At 51.8% G+C, this 18,805-nt stretch overlaps 1 protein-coding gene across 4 annotated transcripts in view; it reads right to left on the bottom strand.

Moving 5' to 3' along the window:
* Window positions 1-3,152: 3,152 nt before the first annotated feature.
* The window catches only part of Slc25a42 (solute carrier family 25 member 42), a 28,630-nt gene continuing 12,977 nt past the window's right edge, over window positions 3,153-18,805 (bottom strand). For 2 of the 4 annotated variants that reach the window (XM_015489296.2, XM_015489293.2), the window contains exons 2-8: window positions 13,912-14,025; window positions 11,557-11,662; window positions 9,963-9,988; window positions 9,060-9,226; window positions 8,598-8,714; window positions 7,615-7,766; window positions 3,153-5,402 (exon numbers count right to left, since the gene is read on the bottom strand). In XM_015489296.2, coding sequence (XP_015344782.1) covers window positions 5,095-5,402; window positions 7,615-7,766; window positions 8,598-8,714; window positions 9,060-9,226; window positions 9,963-9,988; window positions 11,557-11,662; window positions 13,912-13,992 — 957 coding nt within the window. In that variant the 5' untranslated portion in view covers window positions 13,993-14,025 and the 3' untranslated portion in view covers window positions 3,153-5,094. Of the gene's footprint in view, window positions 5,403-7,614; window positions 7,767-8,597; window positions 8,715-9,059; window positions 9,227-9,962; window positions 9,989-11,556; window positions 11,663-13,911; window positions 14,026-14,171; window positions 14,194-14,856; window positions 14,970-18,805 lie in introns of those variants that run through there. The other 2 variants (XM_015489294.2, XM_015489295.2) reach the window with 2 other exon arrangements.

Raw genomic sequence — 18,805 nt, 5'->3', positions numbered from 1 at the left:
GATTTGCCACCAAAAGGGGACATCATGCCCTGAGGAAAGTGACATCATCCCTAGGGATCCTTGAGAGGTGCTGACATGCTGTTGTTCCCAGAACAGGACCTGAGAGGAGCAGGGAACACTGCTGTCCTCCAAAATCTGATGACGTAACGCTGGAAAAGTTTCGAATTTTGGAGCACTTTAGATTTTGTGAATAGGGAGGCTCACCCAGTGCAGATCTATGCAAATGTCCCCAAATCCCAAAGATTCTGAGATCTGAAACACTTCTGCTCTTGAGCATTTTGGATAAGGGAAAGCTGGGTGTGGGGAAGGGGAAGAGGAGGAGGGGCAGGATCCCTGTGGAACTTGAGTGCATCTTCCTCCCCTCCCAGGGCTGGTGTCTGGGCTGCGTGCACAGAATGACCGGGACAGGGAGGGAGCAACCGCAAGGGGCAGATGTGCCTCCTGGCTGCAGATCACCAAAGAGGCAAACTAAAACTAACACATCCCCCAACCTGCAGATGACACGATGTGTAAGCCAGGGGGTCACACAAGCCCTGATCACTTCCCGTGGGCGCCTGCGTGAATCCCACCACTCTAGAGAGCTGACCCCATGGAAGGCAGGTCTGTGAGGGACTTGTCCCAGGGAGAATTTCACCTAGTCACCTATAGGAATCAGGACTAAGAGTGCGTTGTCTTTCCTCCCTCCCTCCTGTTTCCTCCTCCCTTTGCAGGGCTGGGTGGACAGCCCAGGGCCTGGCTCTTGCTAAGCACTCCCCTAGCAGGAGCCAACAGTGGTACTTTGATGACAAAAAGTTAGCGTTGCCAAACACCCAGCTTTAGGAAGTGAGTAAATAAACTGGAATCTACACTGCTAGTAACAAGAACAACTAGTAACAAGGTCAACCGTTCTTACAAGGAAAGAGCTCTAATTAAACTGGGTGAAACCAACCAACCAACCAGGTAGTGTTTTGTGTTTTTGTACCAGGGGTTGAACCCAGGGGTGTTTGACCACTGAGCCACCTCCCCAGCTCTTTTTTGTATTTTCTTTAGAGACAGAGTCTCACTGAGTTGCTTAGGGCCTCGATAAATTGCTGAGGCTGGCCTTGAACTCATGATCCTCCTGCCTCAGCCTCCCAAGCTGCCCTTGTTAAACCTAAACTCTGGAGACGGAGGGATCTCCAAAGTAAAAGGTTTTATTGAGCTGTGGAAGATGTTAGAGCAAAGGACCAGGTCCTGGGACAAGTTCCCCAGATTTCCAGCAGCCAAACTAGATAGCAACTGAAAAATATCTGTACTCCCTACAGCTAAGACTGTTTTTATAATGAACATTTGGGGAAGGACAGCTTAGGTTATTTACATTGATCCTACATTGGCTCAGATAAGAGGGGAAGGATAATAAGTGTGCAAAAATTTGGGTAGGAGGTATGTTAGTAATCCTATTACTATATCAAAACACTTGAGGCAATCAACTTAAATCAACTTAAAAGAGAAAAGGTTTAGATGGGGTGTAGCTCAATGGTAAAATGCTTGCTTAGCATAAGCAAACCCTTGGTTCCATCTCCAGTGCCACAAAAGAAAAAATAAAAACAGAAAGGTTTATTTTGGCTCACAGTTTAGAGGTTTCCAGCCACAGTCCCTTGGTTCTGTTGCCTTTGGGGCTGTGGTGAGGCAGCACACCATGGTAGGGAGCTTATGGTGGAACAAGCGTCTCCCTTCCTGGAAACCAGGAAGCAAAGAGAGGAAGAGGAAGAGGCTGGGGTCCCAGTTCCCACTTCATGCCATGTCTCCATCTGCAACGACTGAATAATGCCCCAGTAGGCCCCGCCTCCTAATGGGTCCACCACCTCCCAATTAGTATCATGGTCTGGGACCAAGCTTTTAACACACAGGCCTCTGGGACATGTCTATCCAGACCATAGCAGGATGGTCCATGGGGAGGTGGGCTGTGGCTTCTGAACTGCTTGGGGTCGTAGGCAGCACAGGGTAGCAACACCTTGGGATTCTGGTGGAGTCTGAGTTAAGGTTTGAACCTACATCCGGGAATGTGAACTGTCCTTTTACTGTATTTAGTTCTGTTAATTAATTAACCTGCTCAGTGTTCAAGGTCTGGTCTCCAGTTGGGCAGTATTGGTAGGTGGAGCTAGTGGGTGGTCTTTAGGTCAGTGGGGCGTGTCCTTGAAAGGGATTGTGGGATCACCTCTTCTCTTGCCTCCAGGCCCTAAGGTGAGTGGTGCTGCCACAGGGCCAGGTCAACCTGGCCAACTGCTCATGGACCAAAATCTCTAATCATGAGCCAAAATAAACCTTCTCTGTGTATTAGTTGATTTATCTCATGTATTTGTTTTAGTGACAGAGAGCTGCCTGACACAGCCCTTCTCTAGGGGGACAGTGCCTGACAGCTAATGAGACCTGCAGGGCACAGCCTGCTGGGACTGCTCTCACCCCTGTCCTGTGTGCTCCCCCTGCCGCCCCTCTTCTCCTGGGCATGCAGAGATCTGGCCTCTGGCTTCAGATGCACGTGCCCTGGGAGTCGCTGTGGCTGATGAACAGCAGGTGAAGCGAGCAGCGATTGGCAGTGAGACCTCCTGGTGGCCTTGTCTGTCTGTGCCTGCATACTGCCGCCCTCAGACCTGAGGCCTCTGCTGACCCTGGGTCACAGATCTCGGGGGACAGAGAATTGTATTCATACCCATGAGACTGTGAGGCCATCCTGACATGCTGGGTGGCCACGTGCCTCCTAGGAGGGACAGTGTGTATGGACGGAACCGGGAGGAGACGCTGACCTTGTGGAGGCCAACCTGCTTTTTAGTGCAAACCCTCGTGTATCGTCGGTGTTTTCTGGAAAGTCATAGTATATATTGGCAACTCAAACAACCACCATTAAGTAACAAAACTTATTCAGGACTCTTATTCAAAACTTCATTTAACAACTTGTCAAGGGAGGGGGTGCTGTGGCTCAGCGATGGAGCCCTTGCCTAGGATGCCAAAGGCCCTGTGTTTCACGTAAAACCAAACCAAAAAACTACCTGCAAAAAAAAAAAAAAAAAAAACCCAAAAAACAACAACAACAACAAAAAAGAAACACTTGTCAAAAAATAGCTTCAGCCCCTTTGGGGTTCACTGCAGAGAGGGAGAAACCAGAGCCAAAGAAGAAGAAGAAACAGGAGCAGGAGAAGAAGTCACGTATGTTTTTATTAAATATACTCTCTTGGCACAAATCTTTAAAATATATAAACATTATATATAAACAAAGTGTCTTCATGGCATCAAAATATAACTCCAGACCAGGACCAGCGAGCAGCAGGGAGGGGCTGACCTCAGAGGCTCCATTACCCAGCTGGCTGTGTACAGGGGCAGGGGCAGCCCTGCCCAGGCCCACTGAGACAGGAGCCACCAGGGCGGGGCACGCTGGGGCCAGCAGAGCCTGGGGACTCTCCTGCCCCTGGTATCTCCTGTCCAGCCTGTGGCCCAAAGGAGGGCACTGCCCAATTATCCATTTGGTGTCACATGCTTGGGATGGGACCCCAGCCCCTGCACTCTCCTTAGCCCAGGACCTTGCCCACTCCCCAACTCCCTGGGAGAGGTGCTGGGCCCTGCCTGCCAAGTCTGGGGCTGGACAAGGTTGGGAAAGTGGGTGAGACGTCACTTAAGAGGACAGCCCTTCAAGGCCACCACAGACTACCTGGGCCTCTGAGGATGAGATTGGAGATGTGATGGGGGACGGCTGGTAGACACGTGCAGGGAAGGTCAGAGACGGGGTCCTCACACTCACAGGAACAGGAAAAATAACCAAGAGGACAGGAGGGAGGGAAGGGACGGAAGACACGATTGCAAACACACGAGGGACAAATGCGCCCACTCAGATCCTGTGCAGGGGCGGCTGCTGAGCCAGCTGTGAGAACCCATTTCACCGTCACCCTCGACAGACCCTGATCACCGCAGACAGGGATTTGGTGTGAATACACTCAGGACTGAACAGATCAGAAACCAAAACCAAAACAAAACAACAAAAAAAAAAAATCAAAAAACCCCATACGTTATTAGGAAAGGGGGGTTTCTGGGTCCCTGTGATACTTGGAGGGCCCCAGGGTGCTGTTCCATAAGACCAGCTGGCACAGGGCTCCCCGGGGTGCTCCCACTCCAGCAGCATCGAGGCCACCAGACACCTCCATGCTCTTTATGGGAATTATGGGCTTTAACTGCTGCGATTTCTAACCAAGTTCCTGCTCAAGTAGGGAGCCAGGGATCACCAATGTCACAACGGGGCAGATGGTCCAGGCCTGAGACCCGGCCTCCATTGGGGTGGCTGGTGTGGCAGGAGCTTTCAGGCCTAGAGGGGGTGGATGGGGTGCTATTGTCAGCAGATACTGCCAGGTTGGGGGTTAGACCCAAACCTGAGGTGGCTTTGTGTCATAGTCTGTGCCAAATCCTGTAGTGTGGGGACCCTCTTGCGATAGTTACACAGTAAGTAGTCAGCAATAATAAGAAAGATCTGCTGGGGGCCCCACATTGACCTTGGAGTCTAAGAAGGACATGATGCTCTGGGGACAAGGCTGTGGAGACAGAGGAATTGTCACCTGGGAAACAATGAAGGTGGACGGGTGGGGTGTGGTGGGGCAGGCGAGGGGCTGCATTTGTAACCACAGCTGAGCACCAGGCTTGTCCCATCCCGGACAGGGACCCATCCTGCTCAGTATGGAGGCCAGGCACAGCACACAGAGCTAGAGCGACACGGGACAGGCTCTGAGCTAGTGTGGACAGGTGTCACTGAATAAGCAGCATGTGACGACACACAGCGCCAGGAGGCGGAGCCAGCCACTCTCCACTTTGGGCATTTGGGCAACACCTTTAGAGGCAGCGCCAGCCCCAGGGAAGAGGGGAGGGGACAGCGTGGGAGCCCCGATCCACCGTCCCAACATTGCACTTCGAAGGGCCTGCCCGCTTTGCTCTTGGACCTGTGGGCGCCAAGCCCAGGTCTCCCAGGCCCACTGTCTGTTCCACAAAGCGCCACATCGTGGCTCCTGGGGTAGAACCAACTACACCCTTCTTTTGTGGGCTCAGAACACCCAAGGGGTCACTGGTCCACCATCTGAAGAGCAGCTGCCCCAGAGTCCCCTAACTCTGCAGGTGCCGCAGCAGGATCTGCATGAGGTCGAAGGTGGTGAAGCTGATGCCCACGGCGATGGGGCCCTTGAGCCAGTTCATGCTCAGGCCCTTGTAGAGGCCGCGCACGGCGCCCTCCTCCCGCACTATGGTGCGCAGCGTGCTCAGGATAGAGGCGTGCGGGTGGCCGGTGACGCCTGCAGTCTGCATGCGCCGCCGCACCACGTCCAGCGGGTACGAGGCCGACTGGCCGATGAGGCCCGCACAGGCCCCGAACACCATGCGCTCGAAGGGGTAGGGCTGCGGGCGGCCGCTGTACTCTGCGGGGCAAGGGGTGGGAGGCGACGTGGGACGTGAGGGCGCTGCAACGCGCAGGGGGCAGCTCGCATCTGCGCACATCTGAGCACCTCTACGCCCCACTTTCTCACTTCCTGGCCCCTCCTTTTTCTTTTCTTTTCTTTCTTTTTTTTTTTTTTGGAGGTGCTGGGGGTGGAACCCAGGGCCTTGCACATGCTGGGCAAGTGCTCTGACACTGAGCCACAACCCCAGCCCCTACTCCTTTGGAAATCAAAACTGAGAAAAGATGTAAAAAATTGAAAAGATTGGGGCTGGGGATGTGGCTCAAGCGGTAGCGCGCTCGCCTGGCATGCGCGGGGCGCTGGGTTCCATCCTCAGCACCACATAAAAATAAAGATGTTGTGTCCACGGAAAACTAAAAAATAAATATTAAAAAATTCTCTCTCTTTAAAGAAAAAAGAAAAGATAGTTTCTTAAAAGAAAAGCACAAATAATCATATAAGGAAGTCCTAATGCTCAAAAGGAGCCCCTGTTCAGTGTCTAGCAAAGAAAGAAAATGTCACCAGATGAGTCCTTCTAGGCCATCCAGCTCTGTCTGCAATGCAGAATCCCAGGTGGCACAGAATGGAAGGGACTGTGACTATACCTAGCAGTGTCTCCTGGTCTAAACAAGATGGAGGGGAAGAAGGAACAGCAACCAAATGATAGGGTTTTTAAAATATCTGTAGTCCTGCTAGATGTGGTGGCAGAAGCCTGTAATCCTAGCCACTGGGGAGGCTGAGGCAGGAGGATCCCAAGTTTGAGGCCTGCCTCAGCAACTTATCGAGGCCCTAAGCAACTTAGTGAGACCCTGTCTCAAAAATTTAAAAATAAAATAAAAAGGGTTGGAGATGTGGCTCAGTGGTTAAGCGTCTCTGAGTTTAATCCCCAGTACCAACAACAATAACAAGTTTCTATATTTCCAGACCAGCATTGGCAATGGGTAATTAAAACTGTGGAAAGTAAAACCATAAGTTCAACTAACCTTAGATTGAAAACATTTGGAAAAAAAAATTGTGTCTGTATTGAACATGTACAGACTTCTTCCTTATTCCCTAAATCCTTATTTAGGATTCCCTAAACCATACAGTGTAATAATTATACATGACATTTATGCTGTATTAGGTATTGTAAGTCACCTAGAAATGATTTAAATGCCATAGGAGGATGTGTAGGTTCGATGTAAAAACTAAACCATCTTATATAAAGGAGTTTAGCATCCTAGGATTTTGGTGTCCATGGGGGATCCTGCTGTCAGCCTCCCACAGATACCAAGGGACCACTGTATTTCTAAAGCAATGTCTTTTCCAAAGCTTCAGGGATGCAGGCCATACTTTTTTTTTTTTTGGGGGGGGGGGTACTAGGGATTGAGCCCAGGGGTGCTTAACCCCTGAGACACATCCCCAAGACCCCCCCTTAATATACCTTTATTTTATTTATTTATTTTTATGTGGTGCTGAGGATTGAACCCAGAGCCTTGCACATGCCAGGTGAGTGTTATACCGCCGAGCCACAACCCCAGCCCGAGCCCCAGCCCTTTTTATATTTTGTTTTGAGACAGGGTCTCACTGAGTTGCTTAATGAGGTGCTAAGTTGCTGAGGCTGGCATTGAACTTGTTATCTTCCTGCCTCAGCCTCCCGAGCCAGTGGGATTACAGATGTGTCCAGCTGCAGGACACACTCTTAATGGGAGGCTAGGGAGGAAGAAGAGCAGAGGTGGGAGACACCCATCTCCACTTTACCTGAAATGTTTTATTTCTCTAACAAAAATCACCTGGGAGCACGTAAGGCAAAAATGTGAACATGGCTCACCCTGGGCGGCTGGTGTGAGTGCTGTTATTTTAATCTCTATACTTTTCTGTATTTTAGATTTTCTTGTAATTACCAAAACAAGAAAGGACACTTCTCCTCCATCTTGGTTTTACTTTGGGCCTGAGAAGTGGCCACCAGCACTCTGGGTGACACAATGGCCTTTGCAAAGCTGCTGGTTATTATTATTATGAGGCGTTAAAAGGTTTCCAGTCCCCATTCCTCAATGGTGGATGGATATAGTGTGTCTCCTCCTGATTTTGACTCTGGACCCCCAGACTGCCCCATCCGGAGGGCCTTGGCTTCTCAATCCTCTGGCCCTGACTAAGGTGCTGTCCCTAGGGATCGCTTCCTGAATGGCCCCTAACTGGCTCCAGCTCTCCTTACCTCTGTGTAGGCTCTTGAGAGTCTCATAGGTGAAGAAACTCAGCCCGGCATAGGGGATGACCCCCAGCACTGTAGGTGTGAATCCGTGGTATAGGGTCTTCAGCCCCTCTTCTCGCGAGATTCGGATGAAGACGTGAAAGATGTTGCTGTACCTGCGAGGGCAGCGCAGCGAGGAAGTGACCTCAGGGACGTGGTGGGAGCCGCTGGACTCCACATACTAATCTCTGGCCCTTCCCACAGCTGTCTGAGTCTGGGTCAAGATGACCATGCTTTCTCTCTCTCTCTCTTTGTACTGGAGATCGAACCCAGAGGTGCTTTACCACTGAGCCACATCCCTGGCCCTTTATATTTTTTATTTTGAGAAGGGTGTCACTAAGTTGCGGAGGCCTTGAACCTTCCACCTCCTGCCTCAGTCTTCTGAGTTGCTGGGATTATAGGCATGGACCATGCATGGCCCAGCCTGCCCTTCTTTTGTTCTTAAACATTTGTCATGTATTTGTGCCCAACTCAAAAGGAAGACTCTTGGTTTGACCCAAACAGAAAATTACACCCAGGCTGCCTTTCTGGAACTACAGCCCTGCCCTGTTCTACCAGCTGGGTTCAGGATGGTGATGATGATGATGATGATGATGATTACTTTTTAAGTACTGGGGATTGATCCCAAGAGCGACTATTGAGCCACAATTCCAGCCCCGCCCCCCTTGACAATTTTTTATTTTGAGACAGGGTCCGGCCACATTGACCAGCTGGTCTCCGTTGTGCAATCCGACTGCCTCAGCCTTTTGAGTCGCTGGAGTTCCAGGTTTGCACCCCCACGCCTGGTGAGGGTGACGATTGTCAATGCAGTGTCCTGTTTAGCTGAACACAGAGGCCCAGACCCACAGTCCAGGGGCCTGAAGGAGGAATTCCGACCTGGCAGCCCCATTGGACATAGGTAGCCCTACCCCGAGGCTGGCGAGGGGGTTACCGGTTGCAGGACTCACATTTCCTTGGGAGTCACGGCCATCCTTGCTCGGACCAGGTCCAGGGGGTAGGTGAGGGAAGCGGCGGTGGTTCCAGCCAGAGCGCCAGCAAGGAGGCGAGGCCAAGGGGGCAGGGCCCTGGGGACAGGGAGGTACCACCCCAGCGAGGGGACTGTCAATGCTCAGAGGCCTGGGGGTGGAGGGGAGAGGGGACAGGGGTGTGGGGGGAAAGGGGAGAAGGGGAGGAACACAAGGCCCAGGCGGGTTTTGGGGTGGCTGAGTTTACGGGGTCTTTGAGGCGTTGTGATTCTGAGACCCTCTCTGCGGCTTCCTCTTTCCCTTATATGAATAAATGAATATGCATCTTTCCTCAGGCTCTAGGGGGACACGATGGCGCCACCTCTGGGTTCTGAGTGGGAGGGAATGGGCAGACTCCCCCAGGGCGCCACCCAAGGGCCTGGCAGGGGCGGGGCAGGGCCTCACTCTCCGCGGAAGCCGTAGTAGCGGCCCAGGATGCGCTTGTACTCCTCGTGCGCGCTGAACTGGATGGCAGCGTAGGGCACCACGCGGACCATGGTGGCCGAGTTCCCGCGCCACAGGCTGAGAAAGCCCTCGTTGAGGTAGGTGAAGTAGAGGAGCCGGAAGGCCTCCTAGGAAACAAGGGAGAGGTCAGCATCCCCCAGCCTCCTCGTGCCCTCCTTATGCACCTGCTTGGCAGGTGGAAAGTCCCTAAAGTGCAGAGGCTGGGACGCGGGTTCCCCATCCCCGTGGGAACTTAATTAACTTCTTCTTTTTTGCCCCCAGGTTTGAGGATGGAACCTAAGGCCTCTGCATGTTAGACAGAACTCCTGCCATGGTGCTAAATCCCCAGCCCTTTTTTGATTTTCAATCAAGGGCTCACTAAATTGTGGAGGCTGGGCCGGAACTTGCCATCCTCCTGCCTCAGCCTCCTGATTAGCTGGGATTACAGGTGTGAGCCATGGCACCCGGCACACAGTGTATTTTTGCTGGTGTTGGTCTGGTAGTCTGTCTGGCTGTTAAAATACGTCCTTTATCTAGAAGGTAAATGTGCTTTTGCCATTAAATCACACACGAAGAGAGGAAGGGTTGGAACTATCAACCCCTGACCCCAACACCCCAAGAATAGGCCTCTCATTAAGTCCCAGGGTGAGAGGATAGGTGGCCCTGGCTCATCCCCTGAGGTTTCAGGGAGAGGCCTGACCTGGGCAGATCAGAAACTGGCCTGGGGAAGAATAGGGAAGGGAATCAAAGCGGAGAAAAGCACCTTGAGAAGCAGCTGTCCCAGACCACCTCCCTCCACCACTTCCTGCCAGCTCAAGGGGCTCTGATGCCCACCCCAGAGCCATCTGTGACCCAGCAACTCACCTTGGCAGAAAATCTTTTTGAAGACACTGGGGGGAAAAAAAGCACAAAAGAGACTATGAGATGCAAAGTGCAGAACCCCCAGGCTCTGGGACCTTTCCCCTCAATACCAGGGTCTGGTTGGAGCATGGACAGGGAGATCAGCCCCTGAGAATGCACTTCCCCTGGGGAATCCCCTAGCAGGGTCCCCCCTCTTTCTCCTTCAAGGCTTGTCCCCAGGCAGGGAAGTAGAGCCAGCACCCAATGCCCCTGCACAGTGAGGGTCTCAGGAAGGGGCTGTGAGGATGACCCCAGGAATCACTCAGCACGGCCACCCTGGACCCCTGTGGGGAAGGCTTCAGCTGTCATGTGGGCCTCAGCCCAGCAGCCCTGGCTCTCAGAACAAGGTCAGGGGTCCTGGGTGGCATTTGCCATCTTCTCCGTGCATCCCCCCCACCACAGCCACAGTATGAGTGCCCCTGACCCACCTCTCTCCTGGCCCCATGGTTGCCTGGCTGGCTTCCAACTCAATGGTGCCCTTGGCCACCGGGGTTGTGGGGATCCTGGAGCTATGGCAAGCCATGAGGACTTCTGGGAAAGATCCAGAAATACAGGCCTCAAGGGTCACCAGGAGCCTCTGTGGCCTGGCAGCTTCTCTTCCCTCGCCTCCTACTCCCTGCACCTCCCCACTGTGCAAGGTGTGTGTAGCCTGCTGGTCTCAACGTCATCCCAGCTCCCTGAAGGGCAATAGGATGTCCCTGTGCCCAGGAAGCAGCAGGGCAGCAGACAGGGCCTCCCCCTCCCTCTTGTCACTCTCTCTGTCCTTATGCCAGCCAGCCCAGGAGGCTGGCGTCAAGGCCCTCATTTTCAGATGAGGAGACTGAGGCACAGTGAGGCTAGGGGAGCAGGCGGTGGGGAAGGCCTGGCTCAAGTCTGCAGCCACCTCTCACTGTCCTGCCTGCTGCCTGGCCCTGGGCAGGAACTACTAACCATTCATGGGAGAGACAGGCCTTATCTCCAGAGGACCCTGTGACTGTTTAGCTCCAATGAGGGAGGGGGATGGTTTCCATTCTGGGTTGAACTGTGTCATCCCAGAAGTTATTTCCACTTCCAACGGCCAGTCCCTGTCAAGATGACCTTGTTGGGAAACACGGTCGTTATAAATGTGATGGAGGTAAGGTGAGGTTGTACTGATAAGGGTGGCCCTGAATCCAATGACTGATGTCCTCATAGAAGAGAAAGCAGATATAGTGACACAGAGAGGTCTTGTGAAGACAAGGCAGAGACTGGAGGGCCATGGCCACAAGCCAAGGGACCCCAGAGGCTGGAAGAGGCGAGAGGGCTCTTCCTCGGAGCTTCTAGAGGGAGCCTGTCAATACCATGATTTCAGACTTCTGGCCTCCAGGACCGTGAGAGAATCAGTGTCTATTATTTGAAGCCACCGGAAGTGGTCCTTTGTGATGCAGCCCCAAGAAACAAACATGATTTCTAAGTGGATTTTAAAGAAGCATTTTTTTTTTTTCAAAACCATTTGAAGTAGTCTGAGGGGCAGTGAAGGAAGAAGGGCAGACGGTCGCCTGGCAGCTCCATCTCACATGGACAGGTGGACGAGCATTACCTTGGAAGATGATTTTGGTTCGGTCCAGGGGAGCTACTGCCGTCTTGGCGAGAGCACCAGCCAGGGCGCCGGACAGCAGGGAGCTGAGCACTTGCCTGTGGTCTCTCTGTGACAGAACACACGATCAAGGTCAGCAATCAAGGTCAGCAGAGGGCAAGCAGGTGTAGGGTCAGCTTGGCAGGGGACCTTGCCCCAGGGAAGCTCCTTCCTTCCACCCTGTCCTGGTCTTCGGATGCGTAGCAGCCTGAGTGTGGAGGCCCTACGCCGCCCTGGGATGGCGAGGCTGGGCCAGGGTGGTGGGTCCAGGCTACGTAGGACATAGTGAAAGCCTCCTGGGGTGATAACGACTGTCCATGTTGGAGGCGAGCTGCTCTCTGGGCCACCTATCGAGGATCCTTATTTTCAGGCCCACAGCAGGTCTCTGTGTGTGTGGTACTGGGAATTGAACCCAGAGCTCACAGATGCTAAGCAAGCAATTGCTCTATCACCAAGTGACATCCCCAGCTCATTTCATTTTATTTTGAGGCAGGGTCTTGCTGAGTTGCTATGGCTGGCCCTGAACAATCCTCCTGCCTCAGCCTCCTGAGTACTTGGGATGATGGATGTGCACACCACGCCCAGCTCCACACCAACTCTATATAAGGAACATGGCACCTATAAACTGAAACTCTTAAGGTGACTGCTAGCTATGTTTGGGGATGCAGCGAGGTCACTTCTCATGCTCAGTGGAAGCTGCCCGCCTTTGACCAAAGTTTCCAACTTATTCCTGGGAGAGCTCTGTACAGGCGCTAAAAGCTTGATGTTTAACATCCCTCATGTGGAGAGTCCCTGCAAATGATAAATGAGGCAATGGAGCTGACATCTAGATGGTAGGCAACCCACACATGGGGTCCAGATTGACCATAAATATGAGATGATGCTCAATTTCTTTTTTTGAGTTTCCTTTTTTTTGGGGTGCGGGTACTGGGGATTGAACTCAGGGGCACTCAGCCACTGAGCCACATCCCCAGCACTAGTTTGTATTTTATTTAGAGACAAGGTCTCACTGAGTTGCTTAGCACCTCGCTTTTGCTGAGGCTGGCTTTGAACTTGGGATCCTCCTGCCTCAGCCTTCGGAGCTGCTGGGATTACATCCTTTGTTTTTGGATTTGGAGTCTCAGTATGTTGCCACACGGCAGGATCCGTCCTGCAGACCCCTCACCAGCATGAGAGATAGCTGTGTCTACTGTTCTTCACATTCTGTTGGGCAGTCCACTAACCGCTGAGGGACAGACCTGCCCTGTGCCTCAGCCCCATGATGGTGACTTCACAGGTGATGCTGGTGAATGAATCTTCCTGTCTGCCTGGCACTCCAAGGTGACATCTGGAATTCAGGGAAAGGTCACGACTGCAGGTGACGCCAGCTCAGCCTTTGACCCCGTGGACTTTGAGAGCTGCTGGTGCAGGTGCCTGGTCAGGCCCTGGGAATGAAGACCACGGGGGTGGGTCAGCCTGTATTTCAGGTTCAGCCAGGAGAACGCCTGATCAATGGATGCCCCGACTGCCGTGCCAAACAAGCACAGGGCTGATCCAGTTTCTTTGAGAGGTGACATCTTCAATCAAAGTGCAGGCATCAAAGATGAACTTCAGAACTTGGAGCAAATCCCTCCCATGCCTGTCTTCCCTCATTCTTTTTTTTTTTTTTGGTACCGGGAATTGAACCCAGGGGTGCTTAACCACTGAGTCACACCCCACCCCATTCTTCTTAATGGTATGGGATTGAACCCGGGGTGCTTTTTCGCTGAACCAAATCTGCAGCCATTTTCTCTCCTTTCTTTCCTTCTTTCTTTCTTTTTTCTTTTTTTTCAGAGTTTTGCTGAGTTGCTGTGGCAGGCCTTGAACTTGTGATTCTCCTGCCTCAGCCTCCTGAGCTGGTGGGATTACAGGTCTGCGATTGCCCCCTCCCATTCTTTAATGTCCATAAAGCTGAGGGTGAACAAGGGTCCCAAGGCTGCCCCGACTCCTAGGTCTCCCAGTCCACTGGGGAGAGGCTCTGGCTTCCTGCCAGAGGTGTCCGTGTTACCAATTAGGGCTTTCAGGGAAATAGAAAGCAGTCAGTGTCTTCCATCCCATGACCTTGTAGTGTCCTGGAGCAGCAGGAGCAGAGAAAGGTACCAGATGCTGCGTGGCCCTTGCTGTCTGTGAGCAAAGATGAATCCGGGCACATCTACAGGGTGGTCTGTAATGGGGCATGGGGGCAGGAGCCCCTGCGGAGGGAGGAGGAGGGGGCCCAACGAGAGCAGAGGGGTGGGACCCATCCTCTGCAGACCAGAGGGGACTGGGGAGAATACCCCTCAAGGAGTCCGGGTCACTTGCCTTTGAAGAGACCGGCGAGGGCAGGACGGCTTCGGCATCCTCACGCAGGCGCACCGAGCCTTCCTTCACACCATTACCCATCCCAGGCCTGCTTGGGACGGTGGGGACTCGGTCCTAGGGGAGAAGGAGTGAGTGGGATAAGGTGAAAAGTGGTGGGTGGGTGACCTCCCCTACCGAGGGCCAGCTGGAGCCTGCGACTCAGCCACCAGTCACTGAGGCCAGAAACATGCCGTGGTCAGTCCCAATGGCCTTTTCCTAACCTGGTATCTGCTTTCCTGTTGGAGAGAAGATGCCTTCGCCTGAATTCTGGTGTTGCCATCTCGCTTAATCATTGACAAGGGCTGATCTCGCTTAATCATTGACAAGGTCTTTTGCTGTCAATTCTCACACGTGATCACCACAGAGTCTGATTTTTGAACCTGGTACCAGCAGAGTAGGCAGACTCAGAGAGGTTAGGCAGCTGGCTGAGGTCACACAGCTGGAGATAGAGACTACTGGCTGTGGATCTTTGCCATCATGTCGAGGGTGTGGAGGCCAGGGGATCCACATGCCCAGAGCCACTCAGCACCAGTGCCAACACCAGACCAAGCAGCTGGAACTCAGGTCCACTTGGATCTGAGAGTCTTCATCCAATGAAACGTATTTAGAAAATTATTCTTTTTTGCTATGGCACCTGGTTGCATATTCTTTGTTGCCAAGTTTACAATACTAGGCCCTAATATTTCAAGAGTTCTCCCTGGAAATTGACACTGACCTCCCCATGGAAGCCATTTCAAATAATCGCCTGTGGTTAGGATCCCAGTATCCAGTCCAGAGGATTCCAGGACAGACCTGGCCCACCCCACCTCCAGTGGACATCAGTGGCCTCTGGCTATCACCCAGTTCCACCCCCAACTCTGTGAACCCCAGTGGTCTTCAGATCTGAGTGCATAGCATGGGTGGCACCTGGACTCGAGGTGCTGGGTCAGGAGGCCTGGGCTGGTGATGTGGTCATGTCTGCCCACATGGCGGCATCTGTGGAGCTGCCCTCCCGAGTGGGTTCAGCCAATTGCTGTTCCCTGGAAGTGAACGTGTGTCCATGACCTGGGTCCCAGCCAAGTGCACCTCCCTCCCGTCCCTTCCACAGACTCCTGCTCCAAGCTCTCAGAAGTGTCCAGCTGTGTGATAAATACAGTTCCCAGGCGGTGCCCGGGCAGGCCCTGCAGCCCAGACCCTCCGCCAGCTGGGCCTGCTCCTCTGTGAGCCAGAGAAGCCACCAGTCAAGGTCAAGGGCCTGCCATGGGAACTCAGGCAGACAGCTGAGACAGGGCCTCAGTGTGGTGACACAGACCAAGTCACCATGCGAACCAGTGCAGAACTACTTGACAATGCTGAGCTGGCTGTTGGCACTTCAGGTGACAGAGAGCTGAGGCTAATGGGGGGCTCTGGAATGTTCCTCAAAGGCCATGTGTTGAAGGCCTCTTCCCAGCCGCTGGCACTAATGGGAAGATGGGGCCAGATGGAAAGGAGTGAGGTCATTAGGGCCATCCCCTTGAAGGGCATACGGGGACCATGGTCCCTCCTCTTGCTGTTTGCGGCTGCTGTGAGGCGGGCTGCTTTCTCTGTGGTTAAGTGCCCCTGAGTTCAATCCCTGGTACCAAAAAAAAAAAAAAAAAAACCTTCAGTGTTCTCTAAAGGCCCATATGTTAAAGGCTTGGACTCCATCATGGAGCTATTGGGAGATGGCAGAACCTTTAAAGATGGGGCCTAGTGGTAGGCCTGCAGGATACTGGGGGGCATGCCCTTTAAAGCTGTTCTGGGAGGAAGCTCCTTCCTCTTCTTTGCACCGTGGCCATGAGCTCATCTCCTTTGCTCTGTCCTGCACTCCCGCCAGAGGCCTGAGAGCAATTTATCGGCCCCATGGTACTGAGCCTTATCTCAGCTCTTAGAAGTTGACTAGTATCTGTTATCAGTATTATTTGATATCAGGTAATTAGAAAGTTGACTAACACAATTTCCAATGCAGATGAAATCACTATCGCATCAACATAGCTGCGCTACCTGCTCACCACGGCACCACCAGTCATCACAGAAATGACCTGGTGTGGATCGTGGGTGAATGGATAGAGAAATCACGGTATGCAAACACAAATGAACCTAGAGGACATATACCAAATGCAATAAGGCAGGCACCGAAAGATAAATGCCACATGATCACACTTATATGTGAAATCTTAAAAAAAGAAAAATCAAATACATAGAAAGAGAACGAACTGGTGGTTACCACTGTGGACAGTCAGGAGGAAAGCGGAAGACAGAACAAAAGGTACAAAGTTGCTGTATGTAGAATGAATAAGTCTAGTTTCTAATGTACAGCATTAGGACTACAGTTAATATAACTAAATATCCTAATGTATATTGCTGATTTGCTGAGAGAATACATTTTAGATACTCTTAAGGGACACATGCAAAAAGTAACTCTATGGGATGAAGGATATGTTAATTTTCTTGACTGGCAGTAATCACTTCACTATATAAATAAACATCATGTTAAACAGGATTCAGTGGCACACTCCCATAATTCCAGTCACTGGGGAGGCTGAAGCAGAAGGTTCCCAAGTTCAAGGACCAGCTTGGGCAACTTAGCCCTGTCTCCAAATTAAAACAAAAGAAACAAACAAATAAAAAAGTGTGGGGGGGGGGCACATCACTCAGTGCTTGCCTAACATGTGGAAGGCCCTGGGTTTGTCCCCAATACTGAAAACAAAAACACATTGGGCTGGCCGCAGTGGCACACGCCTGTAATCCCAGCGGCTCCAGAGGCTGAGGCAGGAGGATCGAAAGTTCAAAGCCTGCCTTAGTAATTTAGCGAGGCTTGAAGCATCTCAGTGAGACCTGTCTCTAAATAAAATACAAAAAAGGGTTGGGGTGTGGCTCAGTTGTTAAGCGCCTCTGAGTTCAATCCCCAGTACAAAAAAAAAAAAAAAAATTGGGAACTGGGGGTATAGCCCAGTGGCAGAACATGTGCTTAGTTTACGCAAGCCCTGGATTCAACCACTGGGACCAAAAAAAAAAAAAAAAGTTGAATTCCATAAATACATCCAATAAAAATATATTTTATTTTAGCCAGATGGGATAGAACATGCCAGTAATTCCAGTGACTCAGGAGGCTGAGGCAGGAAAGAGGATTGCAAATCTAAGGCCAGCCTGGGTAACGTATTGAGGCCCTGTCTCAAAATAAAAATATAAAAAGGACTGGGGATGTAGCACAGTGGTTAAGCACCCTGGGTCCCATCCCTAGTAGCGGGAAAAAATTTTATCTGAAACAGAGAAACTAGCAGACCCCACCTTGACCATATAATCAAGGTCAACAGCACCAGGGGTAGACAGACAGATGGCATGGACTCCAACACCATGAGGACACAGCTTCACTTCTCTGGGATTCCTGCCCAAGTAGCATCTTACTGTAACCATGAAGAAACAGTCAGCAAGCCCAAGGTGGGATGTGCTTCTGAGCAACTGAGCCGCTCCTCCCGCACAGGCACAGCTGTGGTCAAGGAAGAACTGAGCAGTGGTTCCAGGTTGGGGGAGACTGTGGAGACAGGTGGCATGCCGGACCAGGGCCAACACGGGGGAAACGGGGCAGATCCAGGTGAGGTCAGGAGGGCTGTCCTTAGTATCACATCAGTGCTGCTTTTCTGGCTCCAATCATAAAATCGTGGTGATGTGAGATGTTACCCCTACAAGCAGCTGGGTCAAGGGCACACAAGGACTCTCAATTCTTTTTGCAGCTTTTCTTACTGTCTTTGTTTGTTTGATTGCATGCTGGGGACTTTACCCCTGGATACATCCCCAGTTCAATTTTTAAAAATTTGAGACAGGATCTCATTAAATTGCCCAGAGTAGCTTGGAACCAGCCATCCTCCTGCCTCAGCCTCCCAAGTTGCTAGGATTACTGGTGTGCATTACCATGCCCTGCTCTTATTCATTTATTTATTTTGCAGGGGTGTGGTGTACTGGGGATTGAACTCAGGGACACTCAACCACTGAGCCACATCCCCAGCCCTATTTTGTATTTTATTTAGAGACAGGGTCTCACTGAATTGTATAGGGCCTCGCTAAGTTGCTGAGGCTGGCTTTGAACTCGCAATCCACCTGCCTCAGCCTCCTGAGCTGCTGGGATTACAAGTGTGCACCACCATGCCAGGTTTCTTTTTCTTCTTCTTCTTCTTCTTTTTTTTTTTTAAGAGATGGGGTCTCAGCCAGGCATTGTGGCCCATGCCTATAATCCCAGAGAGTCAGAGGCTGAGACAGAAGGATCACAAGTTTGAGACCAGCCTGGGCAACCTAGTGAGAATTTGTTTTAAAATACAAAGGTCCACTACTGTCATGTATAACTACATGACAGTAATGCAGGGGTATGGCCTAATGGTAAAGTGTCCGGGGTTCAATTTATAATGCCCAGGTTGGTCTTGAACTCCTGGCCCAACTCCACCCCCTCCATCTCCTGAATACTTGGGAATGCAGAAGCACACCACCCTGGCCAACTTAGAGCTTTCCTTTGATGCTAGAATTATTTCCAAATAATAAGTTAAGGAAAAAAAAAAAAAAACCACTTGGAGAAAACTGGCAGTTTCAGGCCATGCCAAGAGTTTGGGGGATACATATTTCAGATATCTCTGGCCACCCAAGGACTGGTCTGCTGACCTGACTCCTGTTGGTCCAGTCGGTTTCTCCAGAGTGCAGTCCGAGGGCCACTGGGTGGTGACTCTGAGCCTGCGTGTCTATGGCCAGGCCAAGCGCAGAGGGTTAGGGGTGGATGCCAGCCACGTGGGCAGCTTCTTAACAGGGGCTGAGCGCTGCTTGGTTTCTGAGACCATTACCTTCCTTGGTAGGGTGCTCACTCCCTGTGGCC

This window comes from Marmota marmota, unplaced genomic scaffold (genome assembly GCF_001458135.2).
Source record: "Marmota marmota marmota unplaced genomic scaffold, marMar, whole genome shotgun sequence".
NCBI classification, from domain to species: domain Eukaryota; kingdom Metazoa; phylum Chordata; class Mammalia; order Rodentia; family Sciuridae; genus Marmota; species Marmota marmota.
Note: the sequence above shows the minus strand (reverse complement) of the source record. Positions and strands in the feature narration are given on the sequence as shown.